Raw genomic sequence first — 16,879 nt, forward strand, 5'->3', positions numbered from 1 at the left:
AATCCATCATTGTTTGGACATTTGATATCATTTTATCATATAAGATTATTGAATACAAAGGATCGAAGGATCAAAATCTGTGCTGAGGTCAATGAAAACTTGTCACAAATTTACATTTTAAAATAAAAGTTTTTAGACACAATAAACCGATCTGCATGAATCAAATTTCTTCTGTGAACAGAAATGGCAGAAGCAACCAGCTGCAGTCACACAAACAAAACACAAAGGCTTTTCTTAAAACTGCCACTGCTGTGTGTGTGTGTTGTCCTTCATATCATCAAGGCCCGCAAGCCTTTCACATTCAATTAGTTGATTGAGGCAAAACGCGAGCGGCACCAGCAGCAAACAACGTGAAGCTTGTGTCCAAGCGACACACCACAGAAGTTGTGTTGTGGTGTCAGGAGAAGAGCCGCCCTCCGTCACGAGCAACTTACAGTGACAAGCCTATCCTCCTCTGTTGATCCAAACTGCTCCTCTCACTGAGGCAGCAACCACCCAAACACACACACACCCTACAATACACACACAGCAAAGTAACTTGAAGTGAACCACTGCGATAGGCAAATAAAGCACTGAGCCAGGGTGAGGATGCAGCGAGTTGGCATCGGTTTTGTGTGCAGTCCTGCTGCCGGCCTGCCAAATTGACTAATAAAACTAGAATAGAGAGGCCAGCGACAATAGAGAGAGAGGTGTCCTTTTATTGATCAAATTATTCCTTCTTGGGTACACTGTGCCGCTGGATGAGAGTATGCTCACAAAGACAACCAGACAGATTGTGACATTCCAGTGACATTATAATCGCGCGTCAACCCTTCTCCAGTCAATAGGCTGAATGCACTAATCGTGCGTCTTGGATCAGCAATTTCATGGTCTTCAAAGGGGGCCAGGAATTGGTGGCATGACCCTCCACACGGGGTGAGACCCCTCTTTTCCTCAGCGAGTGCCACAGAGAGGAGGAGAAGAGAGGATGGTATTGAGGGAGACGCGGCCGGACAGGAACGGAGCCAGAGAAGATTAACATCGCCATCTACTGGCCAGGCGAGGTACAAGTGGAGTCAAAAGGGGGGGAGGAAAAGCCTGGCAGTTTACCCTTGCGGCCTGTCTTTCACTGAGACCTGTCAGAAACATTTAGACACACTTGCCAAGACAATGGGCCACACATCCACCGCGGCAGATAAGTCGGACAGAAATCACCATCAAATGAGGGAGGAAACTTAAGGCAGCAGACCTCCGTTTTTGGTTTTGTGAAAGAGAGCAGGCAGAGTCTGTTCCTGATCACACTAAGTGACAAAGAAAAATGTTGGCTAATTCTCCATTTCTGGAGGCTTCTAACTGCCAGTAAGAATTTAACCTCGAGCGCAGGATAAGCAGAAAAAGAGTGTGGTGCTGACAGCGTCAGAAAACAACACTCATCAGGGTCACAGAAGTAGCAGTTCTCTTTCTTCTCATTTAGTCCGCTGCCAGAGAGGATACAAACACGACAGCTGGTCAGATCGGATAATAATTCTTCGTTTCAACCTTTCTGAACCAGTGAGGCTACACACTGGAGATTTCATCGGTTATAATGTCATAAAAAGACAAAAGCATGTGTGACATTTAGTTTATAAATGCCACACCTAAACATAATCCACCTCTTCTGAGAAGAAGAAAGAATTTTCAGGTTTTGCAACATGTTTGCCTGACTGTAAAAGACTGAGGTGACAGTGATGTAAATCAGCACACCTGTCCCTTCCATGTGCCTTAAAACACGTACAAAGTTCGTACATTTAAGTTTATAAAAATGTATTTGATGTCCCTTTTATACAGGGCTTCCAAGAAGGCCATGACCAATAATTGATCTAAAGAAACAGACTTCCTCCTGATCAAGGTTATGTCTTTAGATCGAACAACAAAAAGGAAAAAGAAAACGTTGCACAACACTCCTACACAGCAGCAGCCAGTGGTCAAAGTTTAGGCGTCGACACCCAAGTGAAATCTACATGAACTCACATTGTGACGGGGAAAAATACATGTTTTACCCCGCTCAACCGAAAGAGAGAGGAGAGGAGACAACCCACAGTGAACCACTATAATGTCACACGGGGTGGCGTGTTACAGCAAAGGGGCTGAGTTGGCAAGCAGCTCAGCAGCAGACGCGCACCTGTTCTGACATTTTCTGTCGACCTTGACACAGAAAACACATGACAATGCCACTCTCTGCATTTCAGAAGTACGGGCTGTTTGACGAAGCCCCTTCACTTCCCCTTTTCTCGTCCCCATGATACCTAAAACTACTTTCCACGCAGTACGGAGGGGGAGAAAACCATGACGTAGTCCTGTAGATGTGAGGAGGGACGGACAGAAGGCGAGTCACGTAGTGACAGTAAATAACAGGGAAAGAACAGGGAGTTATAAGGGGAGACACACTAATCTGACACAGAGTCATATTTGGGGGCAACCAAAGAGGGTTGGCTCTTTCCACAGGACTGCAGGCCACCAATACCTCGCTTAAAATCCCAGATTCCACAATAAAAAGGCCTGGACTCCTCCTCAGTTTATTCTGTTTCGATCATCTCATTCTCACCCTTTCTTTTAAAGTTCACGACAGAGCCACAATGCATCCATCCATCTACTGTTTTAATCAAACAGAAAGCAAAGACTGGGTGCCAAGAGAGCTGCACAGGAAAACAAACGCAATCTTCCTGTTAATCACTGCATTAACACAAAGTAGACAGCCTTGACGCACATACCAGGGAGGAGAGCCAGTCCAGGTGTTGGATAATTGTCAGTTGTGCCAGTGGCTACGGTTGCTTTTTTACTGTGCCAGGCTCTGTTTCACTGCTGGTCTACACTTGTGCCCCACCTTAATGATAGCTTTTAAAAGTCCTCTTTCTGCTGAAGACTGCATGCAGACACAAAGAAGTCTTGGCAGAGGTTTCTCCATGCTGACTGTAGTGGACTATAGATGAAGCATTGACATCCCCGCTGTAATCAGTGCCAAGTGAAGTGAAGCTCAATTTTAAAAGAGGCATGAGGAACATCTAATTTAAATGAAAGGCCAAAAAAACACCTGAAAAAACACCTACAGGCTGTGTAACCTTTCTGAGAAACAAGACCATATATCCTCTTTCTGGCAAACAACCATATATTAGAAACACATCACAGCAGCCCGAAAAAACAACTTGCCAAGACAGCAACTTGTCAGAAATGATTCAAGTGTTTGTTTCGCTCAGAAATCAAACTCTTCAGCTGCAGGTGAGGATAACGTCATTCTGAGAAGAACAGATGAATTGTAAGCCGGGCTCAACTTTTCATAATAACGCATTGGAAACTTTACTGTCAGCGAACCACTGTATCACACATCTAAAGTTAGGCTAATTGGAGTGCAATATTCTCACTTAAGTGCTCTATTTTTGCAGGGTTTTAAGATAATTTATCTCATTTTCTGTATTCTGCCACTTTCATTTTAGTCTAGAGAGTAGCCCACTATCTGTTTTTCAGATTCCCCTGATAAAGCCACAATCTCAGGGCGCCACACACAGAGAAACTCTGAAATCCCATTAGCATTTTGCTTTCATTATTTTTAATCAAACCCCGAAAACTGACACATATTAATTAATATCCATTACCAGTTTTTTTTTTGCCCCTCTCCCAGAGAAGACGTTGGGGGGGGGGGAGAATGAAGCAATTAACTTAACAAAATAATCAAAAAAATTGTTTCAGAAAATCCCTGATAAATGTCATGTGAGGTCCCGTCTAAATGTAAGAAGTGTAATACATTCTTGCTGTCATATTCCATTAAACTGCTATTACAGTCTTGATAGAACTATTAGTCACTACATTATTAATAACATTAATGTATTTACATTTTTGGTGTACAAGCCTGCTTTCATGCAATAATTTATGAACCCGACTTCAGATATGTTATAATGTTCCCCATCTCGGCTCTTTTGTGTTTATTATTGATTGTGAAAACAGTCAAAATTCCAAGTCAAATCCCCCTCTGCCCTCCCACCCCCACCCGTAATGTATTGGAGTGGGCTGTTTACATTAAAGGACTGGAATAAAGTGCATTTACATCTGAAGCATAACTTCATAATTTACATTCCAACATTTATTAGAGGTGACAAACGAGCATTTGGTCCACTCGTGCTTTTCCACAATGCAGCACTCATTCAATCCATATAAATTACAGCCGGGCTAGGGAGTGCAAGAGCAAATTATTTTATTATATTTATGCATGTATGACTCTATAGGGGGTTACTAAGACAAACAGGGAATTACTTGATTAGGCCAAGTGTGGTTAACAAAGAAAAGAAATATGAGACTGTGGGCTGGGCCAATCAAATTTCAGCATTATTTAAATGTTTGGCTCTAATTCAAATATCTAAAAATACACAGAACTTAGTGTAAAAGCTTTAGAGCTATAAGACCGGTGTATTCATAAAATGTGCAAACTGCAGACCCTATCTTAGCTGCATTGTACAGAAGACCACTGTGTGTCTAATACAATATAGAGGGCTATTTTAAGCACTGCTGTTCCAATAGCTTACACTTAGCTACAGCTAATATTATTCAATTAAAAGAAACTTGCCTAAAAGGCAGTATTATATTACATAATTAGACAGGGCAGCATTTTCAGAAGTGTAGTTACAAATGCACTGAGGGGATCCCTGCATTTGAACAAATATCTGGCGCTGTAGGGGAGCTTGCCGACAAATTAACAGCTAATAACTTACTGGGAAGCCAGATAAAAAGAGAAAAAAATGTTCCCCAAAGTGTCAATTACAAATAATTTTTCCTCTGATTTCCACACTTGTGAAGGCACTATGTGCTGAAAAGCATTTTGAACAGTGTGCCAAAATTGCATGTTGTTCATTTCTCTCTGTCTTTTTTTTCATTTTTACACACTGGATTCATTCAGAGAGAAATAATTCAGCATCGGCAGCAAGATTGCTGAGGATAGCTCTGAAAGCATATGGCTCCCTCGTGAGAGCACTTGCTGGTCAGAGAGGAGACAGACGGACAGATGGAAGCAGGGACAGGGAGAAATGAAGGGGGATTCAATCAAATTCATGTTCATTAAAATCAGAGGACATCACAAAAATGAGAAAGATGCTGACAAATCAAAGGGTCTCAGTACCTGAATTACCATAGTCATTTACTTATTAAAGCCAGGATGCTTCCTGTCAATCAAGAGCCATCACATTCTCCATTTGCGGCGGAAAGCCGGCGTAATTGCTTCTCATACTAATCAACACAACTTGTGTAATTATGCCTTGAAAGTGACATTGGAGGCTGAGAGCGATGTGAGCAGTCTTGACAGCGGAGACATCTCAGATTCATCGGGAGATTTCCAGCCTCGCTGCGAGGAGACAAGCCACTCTCAGACCAAGTTACTCACTCGAGCAGTTTACAACCATAAACACAAAGAAAAGACGATAAATCAAGCTGAAGTAATTACAAAGCAGAATAGAGAGGATAAAGGAAGCTCAGCTCAATAAGCCCACTTTCCCAAGTATATTGAGGCAAAATGACTACGCTGTAATTAAACTGGTGTCGTATTTCTATCATTTCTTAAGTAAACATATTGTGACAGTTCACTAAATTGTGGGAGAATAGGAAATTACAGCTCTGTTACCATGCTGTTTACATTAATATACTCGCTGAGACGAAAAACCCTACAAGTTTAGTCCTAAGTATTCATTAAAGTTTATTGATTTTGGCTTAATCACAGACTTTACATGTGTCTCCAAAATGAACTTTGCGTAAAACTAGCTTTAACATTCCTCTGAGCATTGGAAAACTATCCAAACCATATTCCCAGGCTGCATCTGTCACTAGTCACACTGCGGCCCAGCCAGGAAGGTCAGAGCCAGGTCAAATTACTGCAACAAATCAAGAGCCATGGGTCACGACATGAAACTCTATCTACATAAAATATGTGTATTATTGACATAAAGAGACAGCAGCTTCTTCTTCATTTACTCTGAACTTTACAGTGAATTAAAGGATCTTCAATGAGCTCATCAAAATCCAAGATAAAAGCGCCATTGTCGGGGTTGGCAGTGAAGATCTGGTCCGGCTCCGCACATGAGGCAGAAACCACAAAATAAATAAAATTTATAAAATGGGTTGGACTCATCTGTGCTCATCATTTTCAAAGAGGAGGGAGGAACCGTCAGAAAAAAAAGTCACCAACATCAAAAAGCTGTCGACTGATAATTCTGGCATCCTATGAGGGGAATAAGCGTAATGATTTCATCTGTGAACAGAAACGAAGACGAGAGATTTATGGCTCGTAAAAAGTTCAAACGACAGAAAAACCAAAAATCCTTGTCTGTGTCATTCCTCACTCATGACCTCCAAACTTCCGCACATGTGGAAGACAAAGTAAAGAAATGCTCTTTTGTGGCCAAACACGAGAAAAACAAGCAGGCTTACTGACATAGAAAACAGAGGCTTTTACAGGAAAAGCCTGTGTGATTCACCCCCCTGCGTTCAACTCTAATGAGTCAAAAAGTGTGACCTGCACTTAAACAAGAAGTCACAGCCAGAAGCTGTAAACTCATTTTCCCCATCTGAGCCAGCAACGTCGGCAGGACCTGGAAGATGTGCTCCGAGCATGCACGATAAATCTGACGTGAAATCATAATCATAAAAGCAATTAGCTGACCCTGCGCCACTCGTCCTTGGACATGACAGTGAGAATTCATACAGAGTCCTCTAAGGAGGCTCGCTGCCGGGGTTGGGCGAGGAGGGGAAAAAGTGCAACACAGCAACAATAAAACGGAGGGCCCTTCCTGTATCATTAACCACCGAAACAAACAGCGCATGATGCACAATGAGTGTTGTGCTGAGAAACAGAGAATTGAGATTTTATGCTATTCAAAGAGAAAACTTCACCACGACCACTGAAACAAACTGGTGTGTACATGTTTTGCATCTCAAACTATGGCCATAGGAAACTGAACACAAGTCACCACTCTGCATTAGCTCACATTGTGAAGTATAGTTCTCAGGTAACATTAAAAAAAACAAGTTTACTTATTTGAAATCAAACATGAAAGTATGAAGACAGATGCCTTACACTCATGCCTTTGTTCTGTGCTTCTGTCGAGCATGCAGCATGTTTACAGTCAACGTGACAGGATGCTGAATCTATTGACTGTGAAATGGCAGGTGATCAGATTTATTCGACTTTTCTCTTTCAAGGAGCGTGTTAGAATCTGAGAAATCTCTCTTCACACACCCTTGCATGCGCGCACACACACACGTACAGTTTCTCCCCATCACTTCCCACCCAGTAATTACAGCGAGGCCGAACTAGTGGCTGCCACCTAGTGACCGTCTTCTCCAATAATCATGAAATATCTCCATGGCTCGCGCCCCCACTCGGACCATAACTCTCCTTTACTGCAGACAGCTCCAATAAAGGATTACAATTACAATTAAAGTAATGAGCAAAGAGGAAAAAAGGAAAATCTCAGAGAAGGTTCCCCTGACTAACTAAATGGTAGCCTAGTTTCTTGACAGAATGGAGTTACCATACCAGACTCATTACCGGCTCCCATTTCTTATTCTGCCCCAATAATTAATTTGGAGCATGTTGAAACCTGAAGTCCTCAAAAATTAAAATAATGGTTTTAAAAGTGATGAATGTGAAATGAATTGAAATATGAATTATCAGATAAGAGATTAGCTTCTTGTTATTTTTGCTTTATGGTGGGGGAGATGTAAAAAGGTTCAAATCACTTAAAATCTATTGTAGCCTCTGATTCTTTTATTGAAAATTGTGCAAGTCATATAATCCAGTGAAGACTCGCACATAGAGGATAGACCGGTGTTAAAAGGACATATCTTTCCACAAACACATGTCCCATATGGAAAGTCATAAAGGACAAAAAATAACTGAGTCAAGACCCGAGAGTAACCTCTGACTTCCTGGTATCACCACTGTGTTACATTTGCGTTACTCCCACGCATAAGTGAAAAAAAAAAATCTCTTTTTAGAGAGAACATATGAGGAACATCTGTCTGCCTGAGACTCGCGGGGCTCAGCAGAAGATCCGGCAGGGAGTGAGAGGTGAAACGAGGAGAAAAAGAGCCTGAGAAAGACAAAAGAGGACAGTAGCAGCAGCGGTAGTGCCTTCATGTCGGTGGCTGGACCGATTACTGTTGGCACCTCATCCTCTGCCAACCTGCCAGGTCCCCCACAACTCCTACACTTTACACTCTGCCCCCCCCCCTCTCTATAGTATGATGGCTATTGCAGAGGGGCTACGGAAATTTGGAGACTGCTGAGCCAAAACAGATCACTTCAAAGCGGCTTATTTAACGCTTGCTAAATTTTTCATCACAGTCGCTTAATATCCTGGGGAAGGGGAGCTTTTGAAGTTGCTGTGAGACCGGGGATGTTCTTCTTACAATTCTTTTTCCCCTCCCATTACCACCCTCCCTCTGCTGTACTAAAACCCCCAAACCTAAACACATACACACACACTCGGTGAACACGGCGTGCTGTATGTTGCATCCCCACACACAAACACATGCTTTTTCATCTGAGAGTAAAGGGCTAGGCCTAATTCTACCAGGGAAACCCATAAGAATAAGAATCCTATTTAACGAAGGGGTCAACTCTCCTGTAGACCCGCTGCACGCCCACACCACCCTTCATATACACACACTGCAACAAGCCATGGGATGATATGAACATCTCATTATCAACTATTATCCTGGCTAAAGTAACTGCAATTTACAGTATTACTCAGACAATCAGAACTAAAACATACTGGAATCACTTAACCTTGCAGCATCTTTTTTTAGTGAACATCCTTTTAAGTGAAAAACTATTTAAAAGATGATCATAAATCATAAAGTCTCCCTGCATATGTAAAGGATAAATACATGGTAGATTTGGGGTATTTTTAGGATTTTGGAATGACCAGAAAGATGCGGGCTTCCCCCCTGAGGCAACTAAAAATAAAGCTTATTCAAGTCACTAATGTGAGGATATTCCCGATTATTCCGATTCACGATGATCCCGATAATGGAAATTCAGCATGAAAATCGCCATAAATCCCTACAGTCGCAACTAAAAGTTTTGCAGTGAGTGGCAGCATTTATTAGCGTTGGATAACATAATTTACTATTTCTAATTTTTGCACATTTGAGTCTATTCACAGCCCATCCCTCTCACCTTCTCACCCAGTCTCTGATTACTTTTCCTCCCTGTGCTTAAACCACCTCATTAGGCAGATCATCTGATTATAAAAAAACATTTTAATAACTAGTCATAGTGATGTAACTGCAGAATACACTAGTGGATTTTTAAAAAAGAGGCAGGCAGCCCAGTGCATGTGAGCGGATACTGATAAGTGATGACGGTAAAACACCTTGCATCACATTCATTGTAGGGCTACCTTTTTGAAAATTAGGTTTCTAGGAGAGAACGGGAGAGTTAGCTGTGAGGGTACGTCTTGATCCTCATTTAAGCAATACAAATAAAAACTCACCCCCTAATTTACTAAACCAGGCTCACAACAGGTAGATTTAACAATAATTCTAAAGTTTTAATGTTGATGTCGATGTTGACCCCTCGACAACCTGACAAAGTTCAGATGGTGGAGGGGTTCAATGGTTGATTTCTGTTGGCCTAACCCTTGCAGCTAGCTCTTTTCTGTGCTGGATGTTTAAAAACACAATCAAGGACTAACTGACTCCAGGCAACAGATAAGTTAAGATATCAGCATTTTGATTTTGCAAATTGTGGGGAAAAAAAAAAAATCCCAACGGTTATCCACTAGAGCTGCAACAGCTAATTAATTTATCTGGGGTTTGGCTAGTAGCTAAAAATAATTTGCAACTATTTTAATATTCAATTATTCATATATGATAGTAAAAATAACGTATTTGGATACAACGAGGAATTTGAAGACTCCAGACATTTTAAATTCTTGTCTGACATAATTTATCTGTTACTCAAGAAAATAACCAACAGATTCATCAATAATTAAAATAATTCTTAGTTGCAGCCTTAATTTCCATTTGGACAATGTAAAGATACTTTGTTATGAGTGATTGTTATTTCATATCTTTTTTAATCCAAAATAAAGTTGATGAGAATATAATTTAGCGATATATATATACACATATAAAATATTAGATTTTTTATTTATGATGTTTCTTTATATATAGATATTGTGGACAAACAGTCCAATAATAAAAATATAATATATAATATAAATGACTTATCATATAACATCATATCTATGTCCATCTGACCCTATTCTCTTATCATGTGATCAAAGTGGTTTGCACACATGTAATTACTGTTGTGAAGTGTTTGGGTGGATTTGAAGGCAATGAGGACGGAGTGATTGGAGGAGACGGGCGGTGAGCACAGAGTGTGACGGCAGGGAGAGAGCACAAAGACCAGGGAGACACCGGCAAGAGGCTGGCAGGGGTAATGGCCATGGCAGCGATGAGTGGTAGGTGGGAGAGGAGGGGGTGTGGGCTATAGATGGAGACGGGGTGAGAGCGAGCAAAGAGCAGTGCCAGAGGCAACAGCAGCGGCTGGCAGCGACTGGTATACCAGTGAACTATGGAACACACACTCACACAGTCTCTCCCACCCTTCTCTCTCTCTCTCTGCAGGTCCAGACCTGCCCCTCTGGCCTGGATTGTGGCAGAGGCTGTGGCTCTGGCCCCTGAGCTGGGCCCTCTTGCCACAGAGGAGAGCCCACGCCGTGCAGTGTGCCAGGGCCTGCTGATCTGGGCGAGGTGAGTCAGAACCTGTTAACATGACTGGTGTCCCCGGCCTGACACACTAGCTTGTCTGACATGCACATGTGCACATAAATGTTATACAAACGTGTGCGCTCTCTCTCTCTCTCTCCCCTCCCAACCCTGCCAGCACTCCCTTTCCTCTCATCCAGATAAAATCCTTTCAGACACAAATTTCAATTATTCACCTCATCCAAATAATGCCATGTGACAAGAATTATCCCTACTGTAATAATCCACTTAACTGGGAAAGAGCAGCTCATCAAAAAGAGAACGGAGAAAAGGGGTTGGAAGTGAGGGTGGAGGTGGTGGGGGAGACTTGTCAACCAGTCTCGAATCAGGACCCTCATAACAAGAATTTCTTCCCTTTTTGAGGAGGCAGTCTTGAAGCGCACTGGGATGATGAAATTGAAGTAAATTGAAAGAAAGCCTGGGAGAATGCTCCCACAATCAATAACCCCAGGATTAAATTAGCCTTGGCATGAAGGGATGATGGGGGGAGGATGAAGAGTGAATGGTGGTGAATGACATTGAGACATGTAGACTGAACAATACAGCACTTCTCCAACCTGGATGCTGGGTCCATACAAGGACAGCGAATGTACCTGTGATGTATTCCATCCCACTTAGCGATAAGACAGTCCGGGCTATAATCGCTGTCATCACTTGGGCCGAGCATCCTTCACACATTATTGAAAAACAGCTGATGTTTATTGTCATTAAATGTTGCTGGCCTTGCATGTATTCATAACTCGGACAACTTATGAGGATTATGGGTTGCATGGCACACTCAGGGCTAAACAATAAGGATTGCCCGAGGACCAGGGACGAGCAAAATGCCACATCGGGCTAGTAAATCTAGCCCGTTTAGGCAAGTGGTAAAAAAAGAAGCAAACAAATTGTTTTTTGCCGAAGTTGATGATGGAAGTAGCTAAGGATCATCTCTGTTGAGAGTTGTACAAACGCATTACTGATCAGGCTCTCACAAGAAAATGGCTGCGGGTGAAGACGTTTATGAGCTGAAGCACAAGCAGACATTTCAACTATCCTGGAAACAGGATTTAACATTTTCAATATGCAAGAATGTTTGTTGCTTTTCATCTAGTATTACGCCTGCTCTTATCGTGATGGACCACTTGCACATGCAGACATAAATTGTTCATCAAAATATACACATTCAATGGACAAAATAAGAAAACTACTAATTCATTGCTTTGCGTTGCGTGTGCATAATTAAAGCATCGCCTTGGCGTCTGTTGGCAGAAACCTTCCTTTTGGGCCGAAGCTAATATTTCAGTTTACACTCATGCCAATATTGTTCCCAAGAAAACATTGTTTTTCAACTTTTCTCTGAGCCATTTTTCCGGACAACTCTATTCTACAAACACTGAGTTGAAGGGGAATTTACTTTCAACTACATCTTCAAAAATGAATAAAGAAACATTTGTTTGCTTTTTATGGCCACAGGGAGGATTGCAGGCATGTCTTTGTACTTAGACATAGTCAATAGTTGGCAAAAGTCTGTTTAAACAGTATATTCTTATTTTCTATTGCTGACGACTTATTATTGGCAAACCAGCTCAAATCTTCCTTGACCCAGTTGTGTGACACAACCCAGACTGAAAAACAATGGGATAAACTTAAGACCACAAAAGTACGTGTCAAACGTTTCATGCTAAACATGATTAAAGCACCATTGTGACTGCAAAAATAGCCCTTTCTACATGCTTTTTACTCTCCAAAGAAAGGGAACATAAAGTACACTCTCATTATGGACTCAGACATCAGTGTGGCGCTAAAGTGACTGGCTGCTAATTGGAAGCCTTTAACACTTGATCTTGCTGGGGAATGTGTAATATCATCTGATTAGCCACGGAAAAGTAGTTTGTTGACGGAAGGATGAAAACAAATTTCTTTAAGTCATCACATCATAAAAAAACACGCGCTTAATGTTTCTCAACTATGCAGCTGATTTCAGTGGTTAGCACACAGTCAGAGGGACTGACCTGTGAAACAGCGGCTTAAGTGCTTAAACTTACATATTCTATGGCATTAATAGTACACGGCTGAGAATCATGCCATGTGGCATTTATCAATAATTAAAAATTATCATGTTATAAAAGATAAAATTAAAATTGACTATCATTTAATCAAACCTGCTACATCTATCTAAAATGCACTTACATCAAACAGGCATTACTCATATTCATGTTTTTATTCTAGTCCATATTACCTCATCAGTCATGTAATTTGTGTTAAATACTGAATCCTTACCAGTGCTTCTCTGGGGGGAGCTACTGGATCATCTCCAGGTCCAGGCTGGGAAGATAAACAACACTTGTGTTAGAGCGCCATCTAGTGGAGGACACAGGTTTGTGGCTGTAATACAGCACTGTTAAGAAAGTTACAGTGAGCAAATCAGCACATCTATCTTTATAAATGTATTTCTATCTATCAATCTCACATGCTAATGCTACTGGAATAAGCAAAGAACGAGTGAAATAAGTTTAAAACATAGACATTTTTCCATCATATTTACATTTACATTTAGGGCATTTAGCAGACGCTTTTGTCCAAAGCGACTTACAATAAGTATATTTGTCACAAGAAAGAAAACACAACATATCACCATCGATTAAGTAGAAAAGAAAACAATAGAGACAGTTTTCAAGCCCTCATCTGAGCATGGGAGCTGCTATTATTATTATATTTACTCGAAAGGGCTGCAACTAGGGATTATTTTTTTAATATCAATCAATCCGCTGATTATTTTCACAATTAATTGTTTAATTTTTTATATAAAATACCAGAAAATTGTGAAAAATGCTGGAATAATGGACATTTTACTGGACAAATTACTGAACCGATTAATGGATTATCAAAATAGTCGATCAATCGATTAATTGATTAGTCGTTGCAGCTCTTAAAGCCTCAAACCTTCAAAATTGTCAGTCTGGACAATAACATCTCTGTCATTCGAATAATGTTAAAAAGTAATTGATAATTTTATGATTGCACCTAAAATCTGGTCGTGCAAGTGGGAGAAAACAATTAAAAATCATCCATTTGCATTGCATTTGTTTAGCCCTCTTCTGCTTAGTTGAATGCTGGTGAGTAGTTAAGGAAACAGCAATACATAATCTGAATACATGTGCATTAAAGGATCTAGATATTTTGGATGGATATCTGTAGCTCATGCACTTGTTGATTCATTATTAAGGAAGTACTACTAGTATTACTAAGTACTGTTTTGTAAGTGTTAGCATGCATGACAAGCATGAATCCAGTTCCTTACTTAATTTTCTTTTCTGCTTGGGTTTAGTCAACATTAAGTCAACCTTTGAAGGATTCAGTTATCAACAATTCAGTCCTGGATAACATAATGGTTTGTATGCTTGCTGATAACGAAATTAAAAGTATTGCAAATGTAGCAGCAAAGTGCAAATCTATCCCCTGCGAGATGTATGAGCCACAACTTTCTTTAACATGTGTTTTCTCGAAATGATTCATGCTTGACAGTGACGAGCAAAGACTGTTAGCAAAGAGCCGAGTACACACCACCAGGCTTGTTTGGCTAACAGTGACCTTTCACATTTTATCTCTTACTGCACATTACAAGGCTACACTGTCAGACAGAAGGGCGCACATTTGCTTGAAGTTAAAAAAAAACAAAAAGCTAACTTTAGCCGACTCGGTAAGAAAGCCACATAAGTTTTGTCAACAGTGAGAAGCACAAGAACATCAGCTTGTCCTCTCGCGTCCCACTTGTCAACACAAGTATGTCCGAGAGGCAACTTCTGAAACGAGCTAGCTAGCATGCTAACTAGCAAGCATGCTAACCCTCGCTAGCTAAGCTTTTTTTTTTAAAAAGTAACTAACGAAAATGATGGCATTCAAGGGTCACGACATCTAAGCACGTCGTACGAGTTCGCTGTCGCATGTGGACACCGGGAGGTAAATGTCTCAGTTGCATAAATGTAGACCTGTGTCGGTGGATCAGGTTGGTCGGTGGATGCCATCTTCCTATCCCTTGTTTGCTAAGAGGCTGCTCGACTGAGCAGCGCTCGATTACTTTTCCTGAGGGACAGGAACAGTGCCACAGGAGGGGACAGTTTGACTCATTAAAGGGGACTTTGTCCTTTTGGAGAAGAAATTCAGACTCGGAATTAATATTTACAGTATTAATGAGGGAGTGATACAAACTCAGAAATATTTACTTTTTCCATAACTGAATAAAAAAGCTGCTCTCAGCAGCAAATAAGGTCCCCAGAACACTGTTTGAAGCTTGAAAGGTGGCAGGGTCCGCCACATGTGAACAAAGTACAACTGTATGAAATTGTGCTAGGAGTTTGTTTATTCAGTTCATTCAGTCATGAAAACGAAGAGTTTGTTATTTAGTTTCTTAATGGATAAAAAAAAAAACAGCCAATGTTGATCTTTCTCTTACAATTAAAATGTATTCCCCAAAGCTGCGTAGTGCACCTTTAAGTACAGTTAACACAGCAGAGTTTGATTAGATTTTGCTTAGAGCCCCTAGTGTGTACAAGAAACATGAAAGTACATTAACAAGTGGTTTGATAAAAAGTCTTTATGATTAAAAAAACAAGCAAATTAATAAAAAAGTGGAGATAAAAAGATAAATAAATAGAATAATATATAAATGTCGAAATATGAAGACAATTAACAAAACATAAAATAATAATAATAAGCCTTTTCATTTATTATTTTTATTTGAATGTGTTTTGTGGTGCATTTTCCTCCTCAAATTTGTAATTAATCAAAACAACAGAATAAACTGGGGCTATCAGTTGTCAGTGGATTGTTCGGGAGCCCTGAAGATTATCGGGCCCTGGAGACAATAATCCATTTGATAATCCAGCGTGGTCTCACAGTCTGACTGCGCCAAGACAAATCTGTCAGTCAAGGCCAGCATGACTGATATACTGTATCCCAATATAAACTGCAGTGACTTTTAAAGGAACATTTACTTTCATTACTGCCACCAAGTGACACATTTAAAGAGGTGGACTTTCTGAGAGATGTAATAGGACTTAAAGGACAAATGAAAACTCAGTCATCTACTCACCCTCATGCTGATGGAAACGTGGGGGAAGTTTTGAAGATGGGAACTTATTTTAAAATGTTAAAAGTCTCTGGCAGCCCCAAGATCCCAAATTGATTTGAAAAGACCTTATATGCAGCCTTTATGTGCAGTCATGACTTTAGACAGGATGCTTTTTAGCTCGGCAGTGGCACCTTTTAGCTTTCAAAGGGTAAAAATAACATCTTTTCTTGATCTTGTTATGATGGGTTTAAAATGGCAGGAAGTAAGATTCAATCTTATATGTTGGTTGATTTTAGATACAATCTTCATACTGCAGTACTTCCACAGAATGCAATAGCTTTCATAGCCGATGGACCAGATTTTAAACAATTTATAGGCAGTAGGAGGGTGAATTCAGTGTATTGGGTTTTGTTTTGTTTGTTTTTTACCTTTATTTATTCAGGGAGGGCTCACTGGGAGCAGTGTTCTCTCTTTCATTCACACAGTTACACACACACACACACCTGGAAGCTCACCACTGAGCAGCTCCACTGGAGCAGTCGGGGTTAAGGGCCTTGCTCAGGGGCATCAGTGGTGGTAAAGAGAGAAGGGCAAGTGCTGTCCCACCCAGATTTCTCCTGCCAGTCCGGGATTTGAACTGGCAACATACCGCTCACAAGCTCACTTCTCTAACCTTTAGGCCGCTTTAGGAAGTGTGTGTTGAAAGGAAGGAATTAGTGGTTGTGAATTATTCTCACCTTTGTAGAAAGCTACAAAGAAATCGAGGTTCAAAGTAGGGCAAACATTGTGTGATGTCAGGACTTCAGTGCACAAAACACATTGTGGTTGAGTGAGAAAACTGATGCAATGATCAGGTAATAGATTGCTGAAATGAGAGGAATTTAGTGTACTTATGGTACTTATGGATGGTAATAACACAATGATAGATGTTAATACAGGAAACAACATCATTACTGATCCGGTATGTAACAGGACTGTGACTGGAGTGGGCAGAGGTCGAAAATAAGTGTTTCGGAAAGTTAACTGGGAGAAGTTTAAAGAAGAGAGTGA

At 40.7% G+C, this 16,879-nt stretch overlaps 1 protein-coding gene across 2 annotated transcripts in view; it reads right to left on the reverse strand.

Moving 5' to 3' along the window:
- pex14 (peroxisomal biogenesis factor 14) overlaps positions 1 to 14,827 on the reverse strand; it is a 53,285-nt gene extending 38,458 nt beyond the window's left edge. For both annotated transcript variants that reach the window (XM_084365583.1, XM_084365582.1), the window contains exons 1-2: positions 14,748 to 14,827; positions 13,039 to 13,083 (exon numbers count right to left, since the gene is read on the reverse strand). In XM_084365583.1, the coding sequence (XP_084221709.1) occupies positions 13,039 to 13,083; positions 14,748 to 14,783 (81 nt within the window). In that variant the 5' untranslated portion in view covers positions 14,784 to 14,827. The remainder of the gene's footprint in view (positions 1 to 13,038; positions 13,084 to 14,747) is intronic.
- Between the last annotated feature and the right edge of the window lie 2,052 nt (positions 14,828 to 16,879).

Source organism: Pagrus pagrus, assembly GCF_965226575.1.
Source record: "Pagrus pagrus genome assembly, chromosome: 11".
NCBI classification, from domain to species: domain Eukaryota; kingdom Metazoa; phylum Chordata; class Actinopteri; order Spariformes; family Sparidae; genus Pagrus; species Pagrus pagrus.